General features: G+C 40.7%; 1 protein-coding gene across 2 annotated transcripts in view; it reads right to left on the reverse strand.

Moving 5' to 3' along the window:
* Positions 1-20755, reverse strand: part of Casd1 (CAS1 domain sialic acid O acetyltransferase 1) — a 43765-nt gene extending 23010 nt beyond the window's left edge. The window contains exons 1-8 of one of the 2 annotated variants that reach the window (XM_034519265.2): positions 20099-20755; positions 12846-12942; positions 12197-12317; positions 7779-7823; positions 6283-6345; positions 3048-3092; positions 2497-2620; positions 1074-1288 (exon numbers count right to left, since the gene is read on the reverse strand). In XM_034519265.2, the coding sequence (XP_034375156.2) occupies positions 1074-1288; positions 2497-2620; positions 3048-3092; positions 6283-6345; positions 7779-7823; positions 12197-12317; positions 12846-12942; positions 20099-20645 (1257 nt within the window). In that variant the 5' untranslated portion in view covers positions 20646-20755. Of the gene's footprint in view, positions 1-1073; positions 1289-2496; positions 2621-3047; positions 3093-6282; positions 6346-7778; positions 7824-10970; positions 11023-12196; positions 12318-12845; positions 12943-20098 lie in introns of those variants that run through there. The other variant, XM_034519266.2, reaches the window with a different exon arrangement.
* Positions 20756-22474: the final 1719 nt, after the last annotated feature.

Raw genomic sequence — 22474 nt, forward strand, 5'->3', positions numbered from 1 at the left:
TGACTAGGGAACAATGTGGACCAAGGAGTAGAAAGACCGTGAGAGACAGAATAGCAGGAAGTCTGCTGTGACATACTGGTCTAGAAATGGCAGCATAAACAAGCCTGGAACAATGGCAAAATCAATGGACATATTAAGGGGGAAACTTTATGGGGTCCCAGAACCAGACAAAGAACTACAGACAATTAGTGACTGCTGGGAGAAGGAGACAGAGGTCTTTCCCAGGGATGAGCTCTCTTACTGCCCAGCCCTAAAACCATATACACATACATAGAAACAAGCAAGAAAAACAGACTTAACAGATTGTATTTATATATTTGTGCATATATGTTCATGCATTTCTATATAATAATAATAATGATAATAATAATGATAATAATAACAATAGTAATGATGATGATAATAATAATAATAATAATAATAATAATAATAATAATAGAGGGGAGATGTGGGAGGGGCTGGAGGATGGGAACCTGTGAGGGGCTGCAGGGAAGAAAGGGAAGAAGGAAACTGATATAATTCTTTTTCAACTGAAGCTATGTTTTTAGAAAGTCCTCTAATTATTTTCTTCTAGCATGCAAAGTGTTTACTTATGACGCTTTCTTTCACACTGAACATAAAGTTTTTCCATCTGTCACCCCAACCTGGACCTTGAATACTGCAGTGTAAGAGCCATAAGGTTATAAAAATGGTTTTTTTTTTTTTTTTTTTTTTTTTTTTTCCTTACACTGTGTGCTCTCCCATAGCTGTGTCTTGAATAAGGGATGAAGAACATAAAGCAGTCCTTTGGGCGTGCTAAGAACTTAGAGGCTTCTTAATGGTGACAGGCACTTTAGATGATGTTTCATTTTTCCTACCACAGGTGCTGCTACATAGAGTTGTAGAGCATAGAAAATTTCTTACTTAGTCTAGCATCGGCTAGGTGACAGAAAGCAATGTTCTTTCTACATGTACATTTAGAGGGAATGAGTAACTAGGATTGTAGGGACAAAAGGATTGCCATCCTGGTCAGTGACTGGTGGCTATTAGCAACTGAACTCAGCCTCTTCCCACTGACACACAAGAACACCTACAGTTTCTCTGCTAGACTCCGGAAGGTGCAAGCCATCCAAAGACTCCGTGATGGTTTCTTGGGCAATGAGTTTGGAAACGCTGAACATCTTGACACTGGACTTGGAGGTCCTGGCGCTGCTGTTGAGAATGCTGACCGCAGCCTCGTTGTAGGCGTCTATCTTCTCATTGGTGATCATTTTTCTATTTTCACTTAAGAGATCCTCGTAAACCGGGTCTGCACATTGAAAATACACTTAAAACAGAGGGCCAAGCTTCTTACTGGGAAAAGCATGATCACACATGTTACTTAATCCACATTTTACAGTTTGTCCTTAAACTAGAGGTGACACCGGATATTGAATAAAATACTTCTAGAAAAAGCTGGATGAAGTTGGCCATGGTTTCCTGTTTTACATTTGACTTCTAAGTCAATGTCTCCCTCAGATTTAAAGGATTTTCATTACTTTCCCATGTATACTGTTTAGGGGAAATATTTTCATGGTGTGGCATGCCCCATGTATTTAAAATTCTTGATGCTGATTATAAAAAATTACAACAGGACTGTGGAAGAATGTCTAAGAAGGAACAATAAGCAGTCTGCTTTCCTGAGGCCCCTGTGCAGTTCTGGGAAGAGTATTCAGATAATCTGGACATAATACTCAGGACCCAAGTTTGCCCGTTCTCATCAAGTATTATATGTATATATAACTATTATATTATATGTATATATAACTATCATATATATATATATATATATATATATATATATATATATATATATTCCTAAGAGAAAGGTTAACCATGAGTCTGCAAATTGAACAGAAATGGTGTAACCGAGTCTCACTCCCTTTCTTATTCCTTCCAACTTGAAAATAATTTTAAGAGTTTTTGACAAATATATTGAATTGCTAAAATATCCAAGGCATTTCATACTGTGTGGCGTTTTCAATAATAGGCATTCAATAAATTCCTAAAATGAGCTGACTTAATGTGTCTTTCATACCAAGGATAAACTAGATGGGTGTTGATTTAAACATTGGTGTCATTTGCAAGTATATTTATTTCTAATGATTTCAATATTATACAAAGTGTGGTTAATATATATCTTCACTATCTTCTCTGAGCACAGTGAATACACTCTGCAGATGGTGAAGCAGCTGGAGGTGAAAGCATTTGCCTTCAGGGTTTAGCTCTTCACTGTAGTTTGCAGTCATTCTGCTGCTTGGTGGATACTTTCTATTTATTTTATGTTTGCTATATTTATTAGTTTGTTCCTTAAATTTAAAAAAGAGAGCAAGTTCCTCTAGTTTATTCTAATCTTGCAAACATTATTTCAAAATTTATTCTCATAAAGCAGTAATTTTGTTTCTTGAAATGTGGTATAATAAAACCTATATCTTAAAATTTATCTAAAATGACATTTTTTCATTACTCATTCCTTACCTTGTAAGACCCAATAAACATCACTAGTCTTGGCCAATTTTTCTAAGAGCGGTGCTATGGAGGTGATATTCATTTTATACTGAGATAGTGCTTCCTCACTACCATTATGAATCTTGATGGACCACTAAGAAACAGTGAAGGTTAGGCATTAATTCAGCACTTAGCACAGAAAAGTAACATATATAATACACCTATTGTAACAGGGTAATTTTAACACAATTCTAATTTTAGTTAATATTAGAATAACTTTAGTCAAATTATTTAATGAAATACATGCTCACAATTATAAAAAGGCATGATAAAATAGTTTTTGAATGTATAACACTCAAGAATATAATTCTAGATATAAAACAATACTGAGATTTAACATGAAATTTACTGAGTTCATTAAGGCCCTTTTATTAAAATTCATCATTCTGGTTAATTATAATCAAGATGGAAATTAAAATAATACAATCAAGAATTCTACGTAGTACAAATTAACTTTTTTCTTATCATGTCCTTAAGAAGGAAACAAAGATCGGTCTGTTAGAATGCAGACCAGAACTTACCGTGGCTGCTCCTGCTACAATCACGTGGGGCTTCGAAACCGAATCCTAAAGGAAGAAAAGCCTTATAGCCCTGCTACATCCAGATCACAGGCTGAACAACAGTGCTCACATTATTCCTATATGTCTTACAAACGTACTCCAAGTTTATAGATCCCTTTCTGGATTCTTTTTATGAAAAGATAGTTCAAAGCTTACATGGCCACATGGTTACAGGGCATGGCAAGATACTTGTGCAGTTAATTCTCTAGTATTCTCTCTCTCTCACACACACACACACACACAAACACACACTCTCACTACTGAAATTGAACATGACCTACTATTATTCTGAGTTCTCAGTAAATTGCTTCGAGTAAAGCTCCAGTGAATTGTGTCAGTCAATTAAGAGGTATTCATGGAAGCCTACAGGGTACATAGTATAAGAGTTAAACGAAATATAGAAATATAGGATCAGTGCCCTAAGGAAGCGTAATCTGTCAGGAAGGCTAAATCTAACATATATTTAACAAAATATACTGATAATTATTAAAGACCACATGTGGGAAAAAAAAGGCAAAGTCTTTAGAAGTGCTCACCAGCTGTAAGATGCCCTATTTCTAACGCAGTTAACTCATATATTAGCACAACAGGATTTGTAACATTTAAATAGTACTGAGTTTTTAGTATCTTCTCTTAAAATGTCTCATTTTAAAATAGATTCCTACTGCCTTGTGAGATAGGCAGGGGTGATGTTAACTTGCTCAGTAAGGACTCATCTAGAAAAACAGTAGGGTATTCCTTAGTCTGGCAGGAACAGTCAAAATGCCAAAAACCTAAGCTTTGAGTCCGACGCATCTTCTGCCACACAGAAGGCCTGACGCTGCAATAGTGTAGGTCTGATGTTGCAATAGTGTGAAGAGAAACAAAACTAAGCACCACATTTAATTAAAAAATGCCATTGACCTAAATCTTAATTGACAACTGTTATTTCTCATCCTGAAGGTAACCTGTGTTGACCACTGTCCATTTCCTTTCAGCAGGACAAAACTTCAGTTTATAGCACCATACTTCTTAAAATAATTCTCTTCTTTTCCCTCATCCCCAGGTAGCTTCCTTTCTCATTCTTCAGAGCAGTAATTCCAAGCCTTATATTCCCTCAGCAGGTCCACTTGCCCTTCTCCAGCAGAGTCTGAGCCTTTAATTTTGTACAGAACCAATAACTGAGACTGCGCATGCGCTCTGCCCTCCTACACGCACACCTCCCACGTCATGTATACATTCAGTCGCCCATCTTCCTCTAACAAGAAACAGATTCCCATGTCTCAGTCCTAGCCACAAACTCTTTTCTTAACTTTCCCTTTCACATCTGATCCATATGTCGTCTCCTCCAAAGCTTCTAATATCAATCCTGCCCTGTTCTGCCTTTCTTTTTCCTTCAACCTAAAAGTACTAACTTATCTTAATTTCCAAAGCCTGTCTCCCATGCCTGCCTCATTTTCTGCAACCTCCTTGACTTAGGAGCAAAAGCTTACTTGGAGGAATACTCTGTGTTCTGTGCCAGTTTCTCTTTCTCAGGTCTAGGCTTCACTTGACCAGGCTTTCAGTTTGGATGTAAGCCATCCATTAAAACCGTCGAAGTACCCACTAATGAACCGTGAGTTGCCAACCCCAGCGGTTCACTTATCTTATCTAGTTAAAGTCACATCACCACCCAGCTTCCACTGTAGATGCCTTCTCTGTGCACTGTAACAGCTCAGTCCCTCCCCCCTTCCCTTTCTGCTGCCACGTCTAGATAATTCTATTCCCCAGAAGCTTTCCTTTCTAATCTCTAAATTCTGATGTATTCAAGATTTTCTATGCAAATTCCTTCTAATGACATCTTAATCTATACCAAAACTCACCAAATTTACCAAAGTAGCTTCGGGTTGATTTTCACTCACCTAACAAACCCAACATACACAGCTGGTTTCTTTAAAGGTGAGCTCGATGTCCTATCTCTTCTCTGCTATTTCTTGGCATTCTTCTCCTTACTAGTTTCAATAAATGTCTACTACTCTCAAAATACCAGATATATTCGATCTAACATCCTTTAGAAAATCCACTCTAAAGTATCTAGAAGCATAGGTAAATAAAGTTAATGTCATTTAGACTACATCCTAGTATGTTGTTATCTTATGCATTATCAAGTCTCCCCCAAATAAAAAGAAGTAAAACCAAAGTGTGACCTCCAGACACACTCAGACTGCTGCTGGTCCCCTGAGAAGGCTGCATCTGTTCTTGGCTGTGGTCCACACATTTGAACACATATCTCAAACAAATGAATTATAAATATAGGCTAGGTTTCAACATGACCCTACAATGCTTATCTGTTCCATGATGTGGTTCAGTTTTAAACATTTATTATAAATCAAGGAGAGTAAAATGGTGTAAAAATTTCATTATGTAAAACAGTGTCAACACTGCTAACCATTGTTTTATTCATGCCAAGTGTAAATGCCTCTAGGAAAAAAAAAATCCAGGCTTCATCCAAAGCCTGATGAAAAGCTTTGTGGAGACTACTATAGAGACTGTAAGGTGGACTTACAAGGGACTAGGAATTATCTGACATCAAGAACACACTTGCTGTTCTAATTTATCTCCACAGATTATATGCTGGAACACACTAGTCCTGTCTATTAGGTCATAAATGCAATTATACAACCAAAGAAAGTCACAAAAGTAAATCCAATAAATTTAGTCCCTGGTTATAAGTAAGAAAACCTCAAAAGGATATCAAGGAAACACATCTTGCTGGAAAGATTATTTGTGTTTATTTAAGCTAAAAGCTTACCATATACCTCAGCCTTGCACCAAATCAATCAATCAATCAACCAATCAATCAATCTCAATTGATGTCTCTCTCTTCTTCTCTCTTTGCTTCTTACCTCAACCCCCCATGCCCCACAACACCACCTGATGCATGGTAGGCAAGTTGTCTACTACTGACTTCCATGCCCAGCATCTGGCCTCACATAGACCCTTCTTTCTTATGTGTCACCCCAAGATTGACTTCTTTGTGTGAGAGCAGTAGGCGAAGACCTCACACCTGGAGAGTCTTAAGTATTATCTTAATGGTGATAACAGGCAGAGATATTTAATAACACTTACTCATCTCAGCCAAGGGCTAGAATCAGTCTCACACACCTTAGGACAAAACAGTTTCTCACTGGCTTGTTAAATTTGGTTACACACACAAAAGCCTGTTTTGGATACAGACCTCAGTCCACACCTTGATACACTGTTTCATAGAACCATTAACTTCTGGATGCCAAAGAAAATCCTGGGAGAAATATTAGAAATAAAGAAAAAGGACAAAAAGAAGTGCTTTAATCTCCATTATTCAAAACAAACATTACCATTTTCCTAGAGAGGGTTTAAAAGTAAAATACCAGGTTGTCTAAGACATCTTCATTTGTCACCTCAATTTGTCCAAGAATCTCACTTCTTCTATATACTTTTCTTCTCTACTCCCCACATTTGAGCAGAGCAATTCCTATTCAAACCTCATAACTGTGCTCAGAATGAAGTCCCCTGAACTCGCAGAGGAGACAGCGTGTGCCTTGCCTGTCCCTCCACCTTTCCTTCTGTTGTGTTCACTGTGCTTCCCAGCATTTGGCTCACAGTCAGCTCCTGGAAGGTGCCTGTGTGCTCCTTCTTCAGAATTTGTGAACATTTCCAGTCTTTTGCCCACAATATTTGTGGGTCCATCCCCTGAGCTTGGCACATCCTCCTTACTCTTGAGGCCTTGATGAAAGCACCATTTGGTCACAAGGAAAACCACTGTCCATTCCTTCTGTGTCCCTTCTGCTCTGCTCTCTCCGTGCAGTTATCCTACCTCGCTTACATTTGTAGAGTACAACGTCCTGTAACTTCTTTAGTCTAAGAACATCTTTTCTTGAATCCCCAGTGAATTCTCACCATGACTGAGAATTTGGAAAATTTACATATATTCTGATATTAATAATTATTATTATATTAAATTACATAGCAAACTATAATAAGAAAGCTAACATGTTGCCTTCTTTCAAACATTTCTGCTTTTTAGAGGCAAGGTCTTCCTCCTCTGCCCAGGCTATTTTTGAATTAATTCATCCTCTGTAAGTTTGAAGTCATAAGCATGAGCCACTAAATTGACTTCCATAGTTTCCTGACACTTATTTGAAACAGATGCACTTTAACTTTCAAAGTTCAGTGTGGCAAGATACATTTTCAAAAAGTGGCCTCAATAATTTTAGGTACATACTATCTCTGACAATTTTACTGATCCATGTGAAAGCTGAGCCTCTGACAGTCTCTCTGAAGCTGACTCTCAACTCTTATGGAGTATGACAGAGACAAGGGTCTGTAATTTTTCCTCTTTTTCTTACGTAATATATCCTGATTAGTTTCCCTGCCTTTACTCCCCCAGGTCTTCGTTGGCTCCCTACATATGTTCTTGAATGGATATTGATCCTGAATTCACACTGGTTTCAAATAACTATACAAGATTATTGTTTCCTGGATAAAAATTTGAGAGCCCAATATTATTTATTGTATTTCATAAAAATTTTTCATAGACATTAATTCCACTACTTTGCTCTCTCTATATACTCAAAAAGAATGCATTGAAATCTATTTATCATGGATAAAATGTACAGAGTATCAGCTGATCTACAAATAAATTTACCTTTGAATATACCTTCAACATTTGACTTATTAGTAAAATTCACTTACCACTTTAACTGATGCAACCTTGTCTTCAAAAGGAATGTTTTCATGCTATCGTAGGAAGTAGACAACAGAGAAGCTTTAGTATATAAATGTTTCTATGGTATAAATTCTTCATCTTGCTATCTTTCTACTGAGCATTTCTCTTATGTATCGAACTTTTTTCTGCATTAAGTTAATAAAATATTCTCTTACTATTTTTTTCAAAAAGTTTCAAAGTTTTGACCATTTGAAATTCACCTACAAATTATTTTATTTGATGATACAAGGTAGGGATCTAATTTTACCTCTCCTTGTGCATATTACCGAGTGCTACAGCAAAGTTAACTAAACAGACCTGCCTTCATCCAGGACTCTTCAGTAGTATGTGCATGTGCATGAGAGTGCATATGTGTGTGCACATGTGTGTGAGTGTGTGTACATGTGCACGTATGTGTGTGCATGTGTGTAAGCATGTGTGTGCACATGTGTGTACATGTGTGTGTTTATGTGCATGAGCATGTGTGTGCACGTGTGTGCATGAGCATGTGTGTGCACATGTGTGCACATGTGCATGTGTGCATGTGCATGAGTGTGTGTACACATGCATGAGTGAGTGCACATGTGTGTGTGCGCATGTGTGCATGTGCATGAACATGTGTGTGTGTACGTGTGTGTGGGTGGGGTGTCCTTTTAGAACTCCCTGTTTTAGTAATCTGGTTTCTTTGTTTATCCTACCTCATCACTGCATTACGTTTATTACAATATACACACATATTATATTTATAATATAATAACATATTATAAGTACAATATAAATCTTTATATTGTATAACAGATCCTTACTCTGAAGATTTCCTGGACTTACTGATGGTGCACCGTCTTTCCCCATAAAATGTAAGGTAAATCCAGCAGTTGCACAACACATTCTGTTAGGACTTTACTGGAGCTATATTGAACCTATGGGCCAATCTAGATTTAACTAACTTTTTTACAATGTTGAGTCATTTTACCAAGGACATATCTACTACTGAGTTTCATCACTTTAAACTGTCTTTCAGCACAGTTTTGCACAGTTCTTGTGCATACAGACACACCATCTTTACTGGTTGCTCGCCCCACCTTTTTTTTTTTTTTTTTTTTTGTAGCTCAGTAAAACTTTTAAAGTTTTGGTTCTGTATTACTATGGCAGAGACTCTACCTGAACTTTAGCACTTTTATTTTAGTTGTGCATGTAATGTTACACTTTTATATGTCCGCCTTATGATCAGCTACCCTCCTTTTCTAAGAACATAATTGCATCATGTGGACTCCTGAGTTTCCTTGACTCCAAATCTTACATCTTTACAGTTTTTCAAATAGTCTAATAGAATGAGGAAGAGAAGCAGTAGTAATGAACACCACTGATTTTCTCCTGATTTTAATGAAGATTCATCTAACGTCTCACCATTAAGAAATTTTCTGTCGGCTTCTAAAACTTTTATCAAGTTAAGCTCAAACATAAATGGCCTAACAGAAAGAATGACACCAGTTTCCTGACACAATTGAGACATGCTTGCTCAAGGGGTAATATGTGGTTAAAAACCAAACACATTCCAATCAAGTATTCACAGTTATCCTCTACCAAGCTACAAAGCTGTAGGGTCAAAAATGGCTGCAGGTTAGCCACCTGTGCTAGGTTTATTTGCTTGCCCCTCCTTCATGGAGAGCGATGGGGAAGTTCTACATTAATTTGTCAACGTTTTGTTATGTTAATCTTCACTAATCTTAATGATAAGGGTAACACTGCAATTTTCCCATCTTCTCAGTGATTGGAACATTTCTCATTAGAAAGCAACTCTCTGTGGTGATAATGCTTTTACCTCAGTATCTATTTTGTCTTATATTAATATAGCTTCCTTTTCCTCAGCAGGAATTTGCTCATGACTCTTCTCGTAACTAAAACCTTCATGTATTTTATTTTAGGGACACTTTCCTAAGTAGAAAAATGTACTTTTCAAAATAAAAGGCTTAAATTTTTAGGTTACTTGTGTTTATTTTTATTTTAAATAGTTCTACCATCTTGCTTGGTTTCTACATTCTAAAGATATTATTTTTTTTATAAATGTACAATCTTTGTAAAACATTTTTCATGTATACATAAATAATATATGGATGTATATGTTGTACATAGGTACACATGAACACAGATGTATATAAAATACATACTTGACACCAGACTTACAGGGTGTTCTTTGATTAATTTTTTTCTCCTCTGTTTGGAATTTATACTTCTAAATTCTATTCAACAACAACTGAAACAAAATAGGCAATCTCAGTCTTCATGGTGTGTGGGAATTAAGAATATATAAAATATAATCTGTCAAATGGCTAATCAGCATTTGGGAAGAATGAGACCATTTCTTAGTATTTGTAACTTTAAAGCTGGGACACACCATCTTTTCTTGTTCCTTTTTAAAATGTATTTGTTAAAATGTATCTTGTTTGATAATTTGCAGGATGACTGGAAGTTGCTGCAAACTTAAGTATTCCACTAGGACTTAAAACATCATCTATCAATTTATCAATCTATTGATAGATATTAGCATAACATATACTGTAGACTAAACCACTGTAGCCTTTACAACTATGAATCGCCAAACTCATTATTTTAATTTCCAGAAGGAATTCTAAGCCTATAAATATTAAACTGCTTCTTTGTAATCAACGTTTTCTCTGTATATTAATGAAATGTACGTTTACAAACACCAAATACCATATCAGCCGACATCACTGTTTTCTATTATCCTTATGAGGCTCAGTTCCTAAGGATGTAGGGCCCACTACCATCAGCTCTGTGCACATAGTTGCTTGCTGCAGGCCACTCCATGGCACAGGCGTGCTCACGTGACCGGCAGATTCCTACTGCACATGCAGGAGCTACCCCTGCAACTCTGCACTCCGGGTCTCCACATTCTACCCTTTGCCATTCCCTATTTGTAATCACAGGCAGTTGGAAGACAGGACGAGAAAGATGTATAAAATGGAAGGCTATACTGAGATAGGACACTCACCCCAAATTAACTAGTTAACACATACAAAGATATTGAGCCTTGTTAGTTTTCACTGAAAGCTCTGTTTTTTAAAATGAGAGCGTCCTCACCAGGGAAGCACTGCTGTCTTAGCTCTGAGCTCAGTGCCAGGTAAGGAAGGCTGCAGATGACAAGAGCCAGCACTTACCTTCTAACTACGGTCCACACTGAAACAAGTGAGCAAGGATAAACATTAACTGCTTACATTCTCTCAGTCGATATTGCCATTGTAGAAATTCTACAATTAGAATTTTAAAATGTAGGGCTTTTACTCCACAAAGTCAGTGGAAAAGAAAACCAAACCAAACCAAAGACAAGGAAAATACATGGAATTAGCAGCCATTTGATAATATGTTGCCATTTAAGAAGATACTGAAGTCAATAACACAGTAACATGTGACTACCACAAGCACTGGGAAAGCAGGGACATATAACTGTGAACACTGAAGATTGTAATATATTTATACAAAACTAAAAAGAAATGTGTTTGGGACTAAGAAGCCTCAGGGGACTTTTCTCCCTGTTTTCCTTCTAAGGCTGTTCAGGAAGCTTTCCACAACTGATTTTAAAAACAGAACATTTAAGTTAATTCAGTCTTGACAATAACTAACCCTACATATTTTTGTTTTTCCCTATGTTCTCTATGACAGCAAAACTTCCTGCTTCACCCAAGTTTCCCAGGATCAAAAAAAAAAAGTTCATTCATTCATTCAGTTCATTCCTCTGTAGGTCTCCACTGTCCCTCAGCTCACTCCTCTGTAGGTCCCCACTGTCCCTCAGCTCACTCCTCTGTAGGTCCCCACTGTCCCTCAGCTCACTCCTCTGAAGGTCCCCACTGTCCCTCAGCTCACTCCTCTGAAGGTCCCCACTGTCCCTCAGGTCACTCCTCTGTAGGTGCCCACTGTCCCTCAGTTCATTCCTCTGTAGGTCTCCACTGTCCCTCAGCTCACTCCTCTGTAGGTCCCCACTGTCCCTCAGCTCACTCCTCTGTAGGTCTCCACTGTCCCTCAGCTCACCCCTCTGTAGGTCCCCACTGTCCCTCAGTTCATTCCTCTGTAGGTCCCCACTGTCCCTCAGCTCACTCCTCTGTAGGTCTCCACTGTCCCTCAGCTCACTCCTCTGTAGGTGCCCACTGTCCCTCAGCTCACTCCTCCTCAGGTCCCCACTGTCCTTCAGCTCATTCCTTTGTTAGTCCCCACTGTCCCTCAGGTCACTCCTCTGTAGGTTCCCACTGTCTCTCAGCTCACTCCTCTGTAGGTCCCCACTGTCCCTCAGCTCACTCCTCCTTAGGTCCCCACTTGATCAGTGCCGTTTCAGCACAGTGGGTCAGGGACAGCTGGGGTGGGGGTCATTGGGGGAGGCAGACTACTTTACCTTATTTCCTTCTTCTTTAAACTGGGGGTTAATGATTTTTACAAAAGAATAAAATAATTGGCGGATCCTGGAATCTCCAATAAATGCAATGTGTTTATCTACAAGGCAAGTCTTTGCTTCACTGAAATAAAAAAAAAATTAATTAAAATAAATAAAGCCAACATAGTTAAAATAGAATCTAGCTTAATAATAATATGTATAAAGTGCAAACTGATAGACAGCCAATCACATAGCTTTAGAATTAGGAGGCCAGGTCTGTTTGACTTACTACCTTATTCCCAACTAACTCACTAGTAACGCCTATGCATTGAACGGTGCAGATGTACCTAACTGCACTGGTCTTTCTGTGTTTCTCAGAGTGCTCTAGGGGCCAGGGATCCAGGTTACAGTACATGCCCTCTTCCACATCCTGTCCTGGCTTCCTGTTACCTGAGATAAAGTTGTTTTGTCAAGTCCTTCCTCTAAAGCTTCAGGGCAGCAGCCTACACTTGGAGTCAGCTCCAGGGCAGCCCAGGCCAGCTTTCTACAGGAAGTTCCCAGCCTACCACCATCTTGTACAGAAAAATACTGTATCTGCTTTACCTCTGGCTCTTAGTACATATCAAGATTTACACAAGGAGAGAAAAGAAGCAAAATGAAGATATTTTACCTTATTTTGTATTTATGCATCATACAACTGTGAGGTTGCCAAACTTTTTCTCCAAGAAATCTGCCGCTTGAGAGAAGGTATTCACATGAGTCACTTCCTATAACAGTAAAGCGCGTGGTGGGGTGAACATTAGTATTTGTTTACTTTTATATTTTAATTATCTTGTCCTATTTAGTGTTTGTGAAATTAGGCAGGAAAGTTTCCCAGTCTTTCTTATGCCTTCCAGATGCAGGCAAACCTTTCATGAGAACCATGGTCCACATCAACACATAGGCATGTTGGCGGAAACCAGCCACTCACCCTTTCCACTTTACCCTGTAGGGGACTTTTTTTCTTCTTATTAAAAATAGACTCTTCTTGCATACAATAAATCTCAACCAGTTTCCCCTCACTCCACTCATCCTAGCCCACCCCCACATCCCTTCACCTCCAGGCCTATCCCCTCCCTCTCTGTTTCTTCTTCAGAAAGGAGCGTCAAAACAGGATAAAATAAGACAGGGGACAAGCCCTCATAAGGAGGCTGGGAAAGCTAACCTGAGAGGAGGAAGAGAGTCTCTCAAGAGCAGGCAAAGGAGTCAGATAGACCCATTCCCACTCTTAGAAGTCTCACAAGAACACTGAGCTAACAGCTATAACATATATGCAAATGACCTGGTGCAGCCCCATACAGGTCCCACGCTTGTGCTGCTTCAGTCTCTGGGAGCCTGGGAGCCATTAATCAGCTGATTAAGTGGGCCATGTTCTCCTGGTCTCCTCCATCCCCTCTGATACCTACTGTCTTTCCTCCTCATCTTCATTGGAATTCTCGATCTTGGAGGGGACCTGCAGTTTAGACTCCCTCTCCACATAATGTCTGACGGTGGATCTCTGTACCCACTCCCATCTGATGCCAGAGGCAGCCTCTCTGAAGACTGTAAGGGACTTTGAATCCTTAAATGCTATGGCCATCATTTTGGTGGTTTCTTCTATTTCCACTTTCTTTGTTCAGACATCTTCTCAATCTGATTTTATGGTCATTTGTCAATCCTGTTTCTGAGTGAGAAAACCAGAAGCATAAGGGCTACAAGAAGGACTTTGGGAATGACCCCTGAACAGCCAGCCACATGTGTGCTCTTAGGCATGCATGCATGAGCATATCTAGAAACCTGGTTTTAAATCTAGGGCTGCCTGGCTAGGAACTCCCTCTAGCTCTATAAATTGGGAAAGCCATTTTATCCTTTGGCCATTTTATTTTACTTTATCTAAATACACAGGACCAAAAGGATGAAAGGGGAGATGTTTGCATTAACTACATGCACACTGTAGTAAAATAGACATTTAAGTTGACCACTAGTTCTTTATTAATAGTTAACAGCAAGCTAAATTTGGTTCATAGTTACTTCAAGTTGCACTAAGGGGTCTGGTTAAAGGTGCAGAGCAGAACTGACAAGCAACCAGTACTGAAGCATTGGGGTCAGAGTCGAGGAGCTCCAAGCTGGCTGCTGTTTCTGTTAGCTTGGGTGCTGGATCCATGACAGGGCTCCCTGCACGGTGCAGGCGCAGTCGACCACTGGACCACAGTCTCCCCATCACACCAATGTAGGTGCAGTCCACCACTGGATCGCAGCCCCGCTATCACATCAACGCAGGCACAGTCCACTACTGAAGCACTGCTTCACCATCACACCAATGCAGGCTCAGTCCACCACTGGACCACAGCCTCGCCATCACACCAATGCAGGCTCAGTCCACCACTGGACCACAGCCTCGCCATCACACGGATGCAGGCATAATCAACCACTGGACCACAGCCTTTCTTTCCCCAATCTAGTTATTCATCTATCTGCCCTGGCATAGTACATACGAGAAGAATAAATGTGCAAGGCATTATGGGTCAATTTAGAAGTGCTATTGTCTCAGGATCCCAAACAAAATACAAGGGGAAATTCACAACACCGCACCATCTTTCTGATGAGAAACTGTCTAGCAAATACAGGATGACATGATTAAATTTTGTAGTTATAAATGGACCCTAAGCAAGAGGTTTTTTTTTTTATTTCAAATATTTTAATAAGCTATCTCTAAATATAAATAGTTCTTAATTCTTCCCAATATTTAAAACAAAACTCTAGCTCAAAAAAAAAAAAAAAAAAAAAACCAAACCAATCCAAAACAAAACCAATCAAACAACAACAAAAGAAATTAAAGCACAAAAATAACCAAAGGTGAGTAAAAGAGAGATTGCAGAAAAACTCAATGCAGTTATTTTCCAAAAAAACAACACTCCTGCGAGTACTTCTTTATGGTGGTCCCATAGCAAAATCCCTATTATATATTTGAGTAAGTTTAAAATGAGAAAGGAAATTTGATACTTATTGCATTTCTACCTTTTAAAATATACATATAAAATCAACTTAGAAGTTAGTAGCAACTAGTTTTTAAAGAAATTCGAGTTGCAAAAGCGAGGTATTAAGCTTGTGCTGTGTTCCTGCCCTTTTATTTATTATTTAATAAAAGCCTAAACAAAAACACTCTCAGTGTCTCCATGTGGAGCTAGAAGCACCATACCCATAGCTTAAAATAGTCCTTTCTTCCGCTGAAAGGCTTGACATGCAAAGTTCTTTCATTCTTGGCACCACTGCCCACACCTGGCTCCTCAGGTCATCTTCTGAAGACGCGACAGGTCTAATGTCCTGAACCTATTTTAGGAAACCATGCAGCAAAGGGGACTGGACGAGATCAGCAAGCAAACTCTATGGACACAGTACTTTAGAGTCAAATGCTCTCTTGAGAACACTCTTCTTTCTTATGCAAACTGGTTGTGGTGGCTTTGCTTAACATATAAGAGTAGCCTTTTCACATTTAGCAAAATAAAAATAACAGAAGTAAGTACTTGTGTAATCTAACTAAAAATAACATGATTTATAAAATTTTCTAAAATTACATATTCTAAAGCATGTCATCTTTTCTTAGCCAGGAAATACTTTAAGGTCAAATCACTAAATGTGGATCCAGTTGTTAAGACAATGTACCACATTTTAAAATTATGTAATATGTAAATCTTTTCCAACTATATCAAGACAAAACAAAGAAATCCCTGGTTGCTATTTTCAATTGTCTAATATAAATCAGACAGTTACTTTACAACAACCAACTTGGGCTGCAAAGTACTCAGAGAAATCAAACTAGGAATACAACTTTTCAAAGGCAATTCTAAAAAGGCTGGTTCCAACACGCAGGTTATCTAGCTGGACGGTCACTTCTTCTTTATTCTAATATTCCTAGAATAATCTTTCCAGTTAGGGGCTGTAGATGTTCATTTTTATGTGTGACTTTTTTCAACAATAGAAAGAATAAAGTAAATAAAAAAGCAAACCAGGAAACTGGAAACATGCCAGCAACAACTAAAGACAACCTTCAGTGTCCTTCATAACTTACAAGCTCTGTGTTCCATTGAATAAAATATCACTAGACACTTACTGCCTTTAGATTGAGTCACCCCGCCGGGCGGTGGTGGCGCACGCCTTTAATCCCAGTGCTTGGGAGGCAGAGGCAGGCGGATTTCTGAGTTCGAGGCCAGCCTGGTCTACAGAGTGAGTTCCAGGACAGCCCGGGCTACACAGAGAAACCCTGTCTCGAAAAACCAAAACCAAAACCAAAAAAAAAAAAAAAAAAAAAAAAAAAAAAAGTAGATTGAGTCACCCTACTAAAATTGTATTGCCTACTACCAACCATGGAAATACCACACCATACAGTGTACATATAATATGACCCATAGAAGACTATGTTTAAGATTCAGCAAGTGCATTCTGTGCTGAAAACATCACTTAAAGGTTCCTTTAGAAAGCTGAGCATACCCAGAAACTCCAACACCCTCACACAGACATACATGTGTGCAAAACACCATTGCACATAAAAAAAATAGAAAAGCTAACAAAAAAATTTTAAAAGACCAAAACCAAACAAACAAAAAAGAAAGCTGAGCACAGTAATCTTAACATTTGGGAGCAGAGGTAGGAACACTGGCATTTGCTTAGTGATGGAAAGGAAACCAATTTCAAGAAACGTAAGAAGTTTGAAGGAAGTTAGCTTCACCACTGTTAAAAGTCTGCTTAAGGGTTCAGATACTAGGCTTTAACCAGAAACCATGTTTTTACTCTACAATCATACTACAGATGGAGATATTTTTTAAAGGGCCATTTTAAAGCTCATTCTAATATATTATATGAAATATTAATAATTCAAAAAACTCTTCTTAAAATTGAGATTTTAGAACACAAAATTCACTCAGAATCGCAACCAAACCAAATAAAATTTGCACATGCACTCACGCATAAGTATCTACAGCGCTCCTACTGTGTGTTAGGCTCTGGCTATTTAAAAGCAGTTAAGATCCACTTGGAAGCCCACAGTGTGTGTGTGTGTGTGTGTGTGTGTGTGTGTGTGTGTGTACAAGATTGATTCTTTCAAGCACAACATGGTAAGTACGGATAAGTTGTTCTAACAGACACTGAATTGTTCACTCCCACTTCTGTGAAAGACGCATTTGAGTCAAGGAAAAAAAAAAAAGAAAGAAAGAAAGCCCTGGACTATTTTCTTTCAAGGGAAGAGAGAATGTTGTAGGCAGAGAAAAGCAGAAAAAGCTGAAGTGTTTTTACATTGTAAGCTCAATGCTTAGGAAGAATGGAAGGGAAGCTGGATACCAAAAGAGAGCTATGTTTTTAAGTTCTATGCATGCAACCTCTAGAGAATTATCTCTTGGTCTGAAAATAAATGGGAAAGCGCTTTCCTGGTAGTAAATTAGTAGTTCTAAATTATCTAGCATAGTAATTAGTTCATCTTCCACACAGCGTCCATCATGCTTTGTATGAAAGGCAGTCTATAACACAATGGCACTAGGCAAACTGACTGGTACTGAATCACAGCTCAACCACAGACTAGCTGTATATTCTTAGGCAATTTACTTAACCTTTCTGGCTTTATCTTTAAAATGTAAATAATTCTCTAATTCACTGAATCTAAGACACATCATTATTTTTTCATAGCAGGAAAAAAATGCTACCAATTAAACTTTGACATGCAATCAAAGTTTTAAAGACTCTTTTGATTACAGAAATGTTGAGGGGGTGGGGGGAGATGAAATACTGCACTTCATAGAGGCTCTAAAGACAGAATGAAGTAAGGAAAGCCCTTAAACACTGCCTGCATACAGTAAGTGCTCAATTTAATGCACAGTTTTGGGAAACTTTACTTTCTAAAATGTATAATTCTTTGAAGTCGAGTAATTTTCAAAGCAAGAGGGGTGTGTGTGTGCGTGCGTGTGTTTGTGCGCGCGCTTGATGCATGTTCATACTCACGCACCCAAGATCCAAATGTCTAGTGTACTTTCCACTGTTCATCTAAGACAGAAAGTCTGTTCTTGTTCCAAATTCTTCTATTTGATTCAAGTGTATGTTTATCTGTGAAAGGCACTGCACCTGACATGGTTTGACACTGCCAAGGCTGAAATGTTCCTGGTAAGATGTTTAGTTTTCCCTGAATAGACTCTGGTTCAAGTTCTTGATATTCAATCTGGGCAAGTACACATGGCAGGTGTACTGCTTCACACTAGAGCTCTGAAGTACCTTTGGGAACTGACGACTCCTTTCTGGAGGAGGCTTTACAACCGGAGACTTCTACACTGACTCATAAGGCTCCATCTGACATTCTATACCACCCCACCCCCGCCCCACGATGATGACAGACCTTGGTAAGATGCAAAATATAATCTAAATTTAAAAATTAGTATTCCAAGATTAGCAAAAGACAACAAGCACAATAAAAAGCCAATAGGCAGGGCAGATGTTTACATTTGAGACAACAACATTGCAGTTATAAACGTTAGCTCCACTGACATCGCGAACATAAGTTTGAATTAGATGACAGTCATCTCATACCAAACTAACATAAAAAGATTAATCACATTTAAAAGAAACATGTTCTCCGAGTTATCAAAAGTCGGTGCATCAGTACTGCTAACTGTATTGTATATATGAAAAATGTAGGCTTTCATGATGGCAGCTGCGAAATCAAAGGCTCTGTTAGGTCATCTGCCATGAATCTGTAGAGGACTGGAGGAGAATTAGCCACAAAGATATAAAGACTATCTTTTTAGTTCAATTTAATAATTTGTAAGAGGATATATCTATAAGATATAGTCATAATATTAAAGTATACAATCTGGAAAACTCAAGAGTGGGCAGAAACAAAGTACTGAGTTTGACCAAAATGGCCTCCAATTTGAGCGATCACGTGAAATGGGAAGACAGCTCAGATTCTAGTACTCCGGTGACTTGGTTGTACAGTGTAAACGGGCCCAGTGCTAATGTGCACGTGGCTATCACATTTGTCTAATTATCTCCCACTCACCAAGAACTGTCCATATAATGACTTTGATGGTACCAAAGGTCAAAACCAAAAGATGCTACCATTATAATTTCCCTCCTACTGTCAGTGACTGTCCTGGTGGCAATTTTTCGTAAAGAAAGGGGGAAAAAATCAATCAAAAAGACAAGCAAATATTCCTTGATAATTGAAAGATAATTCCTTCTGAGACGAGGTCATGGTTCCTTTCCACCTTTCCACCAGTATCCAAACCCATATTGAAGGCCAGCTTTCAAAAGGCTTACTATAGGCTTCTCCAGCCCACGTCTACTCCCGTCAACTCCTTTAACTTCTTTAAGAAACAAACAAAACCCAAAACCTTGCCTCAGTGCCTTTATTGGTAAAAAGTGTGCAACCCAAACTCTTGACAAGTCTTTGAAAGGCTGGTGGCACCTCCTCCACGGGAGGGAGGTGGGCCATGGGCATCTTTGGCCAGAGTGGCCCTTCTGGCACAAGCAAATAGGGCAGCCCAAGCCACTGTGCAACCGTTGGGCCCTGAAGTGGCAGGGCAGGAGGCAGACCCCTTGGGCGCACAGTGTGCGACCCCAGCGTCCTGGAGGCGGTGCCACGGGCTGCCCCCCGGGGGCCTCAGGTCCGACCTCCCGCCTGGGAGCGCGGGCCGGGCGCGGCTCCAGAGCCCTGCTCCGGCAGGAGGTGGACCCGAGGGCGGGAGGCTGGGGGGTGAGGGCCGCACGGCCCGGCCCGCTGGGGTCGGTCGGGGCACGTGGGGCGCCGCGGGGCCGCGGGAGGCCACGGCGCGTGGGCGTGCTGCGGCGGGGGGCGGCCTCCCGCGCTCGGGGCCGCGGCGCCGCCTCCCCCGGCCGGCCCGGGCAGGGGGAGGGCCCGCTCACCTCGGTAGCGGCGGGACGCGAGGTGGCACGCTGCGAGCAGCAGCACGGCCACCAGCGCCAGCACCTTGGCGCTCCTCACGCTGAAGTAGTGGTTGATCTCCCGCTTGCCCAGGTTGTAGGCCAGAGCCGCCATCTTGGTTCCTCCATGACAACAGTGCGCGGCGGAGCGGGGAAGGGGCGCCGCGCAGGGGCAGCACTGGGGCGGCCGGCGCAGTAGCCAGGCGAGAAGCAGCCGCCAGCTCCCTTGCTCGTCGCCGGTACCGCCGGCCGAGGACCCCGAGCCTGCGGCCTCGGTGCCGCCGGCCTTCCCCGTGCCCTCGTCGGCCTCCCCCCAACCCCGGCGCCGTTGCTCCGCCGTGCCGGTGCCCCAGGCGTCCTGGCCGCCTGTCTCCTCCCCTTCCTCCTCCCCGGTATCCTCCTGCCTTAATAGCGGCTGCGCCTCTGACGGGGGTCCGGATGCCCGGGGCTCCGGGGTCACCGGGCCCAGACGGGCCTCCGGGGTCACCGGGTCACAGGAGGCAGCGGACGGCGACGGCTGCACAGGCATGGGGACTGTGGGGAGAGGGCCAGGGCCTGCAGCCCGGCCCAGATGCCAGCTCTTGGGGCTATGTCCAGTTGGACTGGCTGCTACCTGAGCCCAGGTTAGGGCAGTAGAACTACTGTTCCGGTAGAAAGTACACTCCCTGCTTCCCTATCACACCCTTTCTGAACTTTCTACTGTGTGCTCTCCCACGGTCGTGGTCGAGGGAGGCCACCCACGACCTATCTGGCAAGTTCTTCTGCACCTAAGATGCTGGCCAGGTGTTGGGGTGGCTGTAAATCCGAACACTCAACCCAAGAGTAAGGCCCGCGGTCACTCTTTACTATTCAACTGCCTAATGCCCTGTTTGTCCACTTGCAGTGGGCGTAGATACATCCAGTACAGTGTATAAAGTACCCGACAGAGGCCCAAGTTAGTGTGGTTGTCAGTATAAGAGCCCCATTCTTCTTTATGTTTACACAAAGGCTCTGTTGAAACTTAAGGCTGGCCAGGGTAACAGATTGGTTGCCTATGACAATCCTGGCTCCTAAAACTTGGTTAATGTTTTCTGATTATCAATAGACCCAGCACTCTATGTAGCCTTTGAAAAGCATTGTTATCCCCATTGGTCTTGGGATGCCTTGCAGACCAGAATGGCTATTGACATTGTGGTTAGAACGCCATTGTTGAGTTGGAAGTGTTTGCAAGTGTTCTTTACAACTTTTAGCCCTCCCTAAGCTTGTGCTTCTAGGCCCTTCTCAACATTCTAGAACGTTAGAGAGAAGGGACTTACAGATCCTGTCGAGTCATTCCTACCCCCTCCACTGAAGGATTTTTTTTTTTAAATTATGTTTCCAGACACGAGCGTCATCTCATGAAAGATTCTTGTCGCTTAAATGAAATCACATACATCACTGTCGTAGATATAATGGTAATAAGCAATAAAGTTAAATAAGTGTACAAACACTTAGGCACTATTCCCTGCAAATGGTCGCTTAATTTTGGCTCTTTCTTTCGATCTGAGGCTGATCACATACTGGCAGAATTGAATCAGATACGGTAACAACCAGATAACTGGGCAAACAATATGTGGCCTGCCAATCACATCCTAGACACATGATGTCATCAACAGCAAATTAGAATTTCTGATCCGCCTTCAATAGCCAGCGCTCACCCCCAGGGTTAGCATAATGCCAGCCAAAAATTAAGAAACCTGGCGTTGTACTTAGTTGTGATTTCCAGAAGGCTTTCGGAGATACTGGGAAGATCTGGGGACCACCTTTGTCCTTTCCTCTACATTAAAGCTAACCCCTCTACCTATTTCCACTTTTCCTGGTAGATATGCCACATAAGATGGCCCTTTCCTGTGTCAATTATACACGGGCCTTCTCTCCTAGCTGTTTGCCTTTCCACTGATAAATGTTCCTTTTTAATTAAAACCACCATTGGATTCTGTGTTCCAATGTATCTGCCTCTCCGTTTCTGTTATAAAGCGTCATTACTTGGAATTCTCACTTGCTTGGTTTCCACTCTGTCCGGAAGAACTAAATGGCTCTTTGTCAGTGTGTGAGGAAGGATTTCTTGTTCAATCCAATGGACACCTTTTTTTTTTTTTTTTTTTTTGCATTTATCCATCAAGTTTTCTTCCCTTTCTAGACCTATCTTTTTGACTCTTCTTCAGAGGACTAGCCAGGTGCCAGTTGTCTGGCTGCTTCTGATGGTTCCAATCTCACCATCATTTGGGTCCCCCATCCTCTTTAAGGGGCCAGTTATCTTCTGTTCACATACATACACACAAGACTGTGTCAGGCCATATTCATGTGTCTATACTGTCCTGGTAGAGCTGTCCTCTGCTT

This window comes from Arvicanthis niloticus, chromosome 15 (assembly GCF_011762505.2).
Source record: "Arvicanthis niloticus isolate mArvNil1 chromosome 15, mArvNil1.pat.X, whole genome shotgun sequence".
In the NCBI taxonomy this organism is placed as follows: domain Eukaryota; kingdom Metazoa; phylum Chordata; class Mammalia; order Rodentia; family Muridae; genus Arvicanthis; species Arvicanthis niloticus.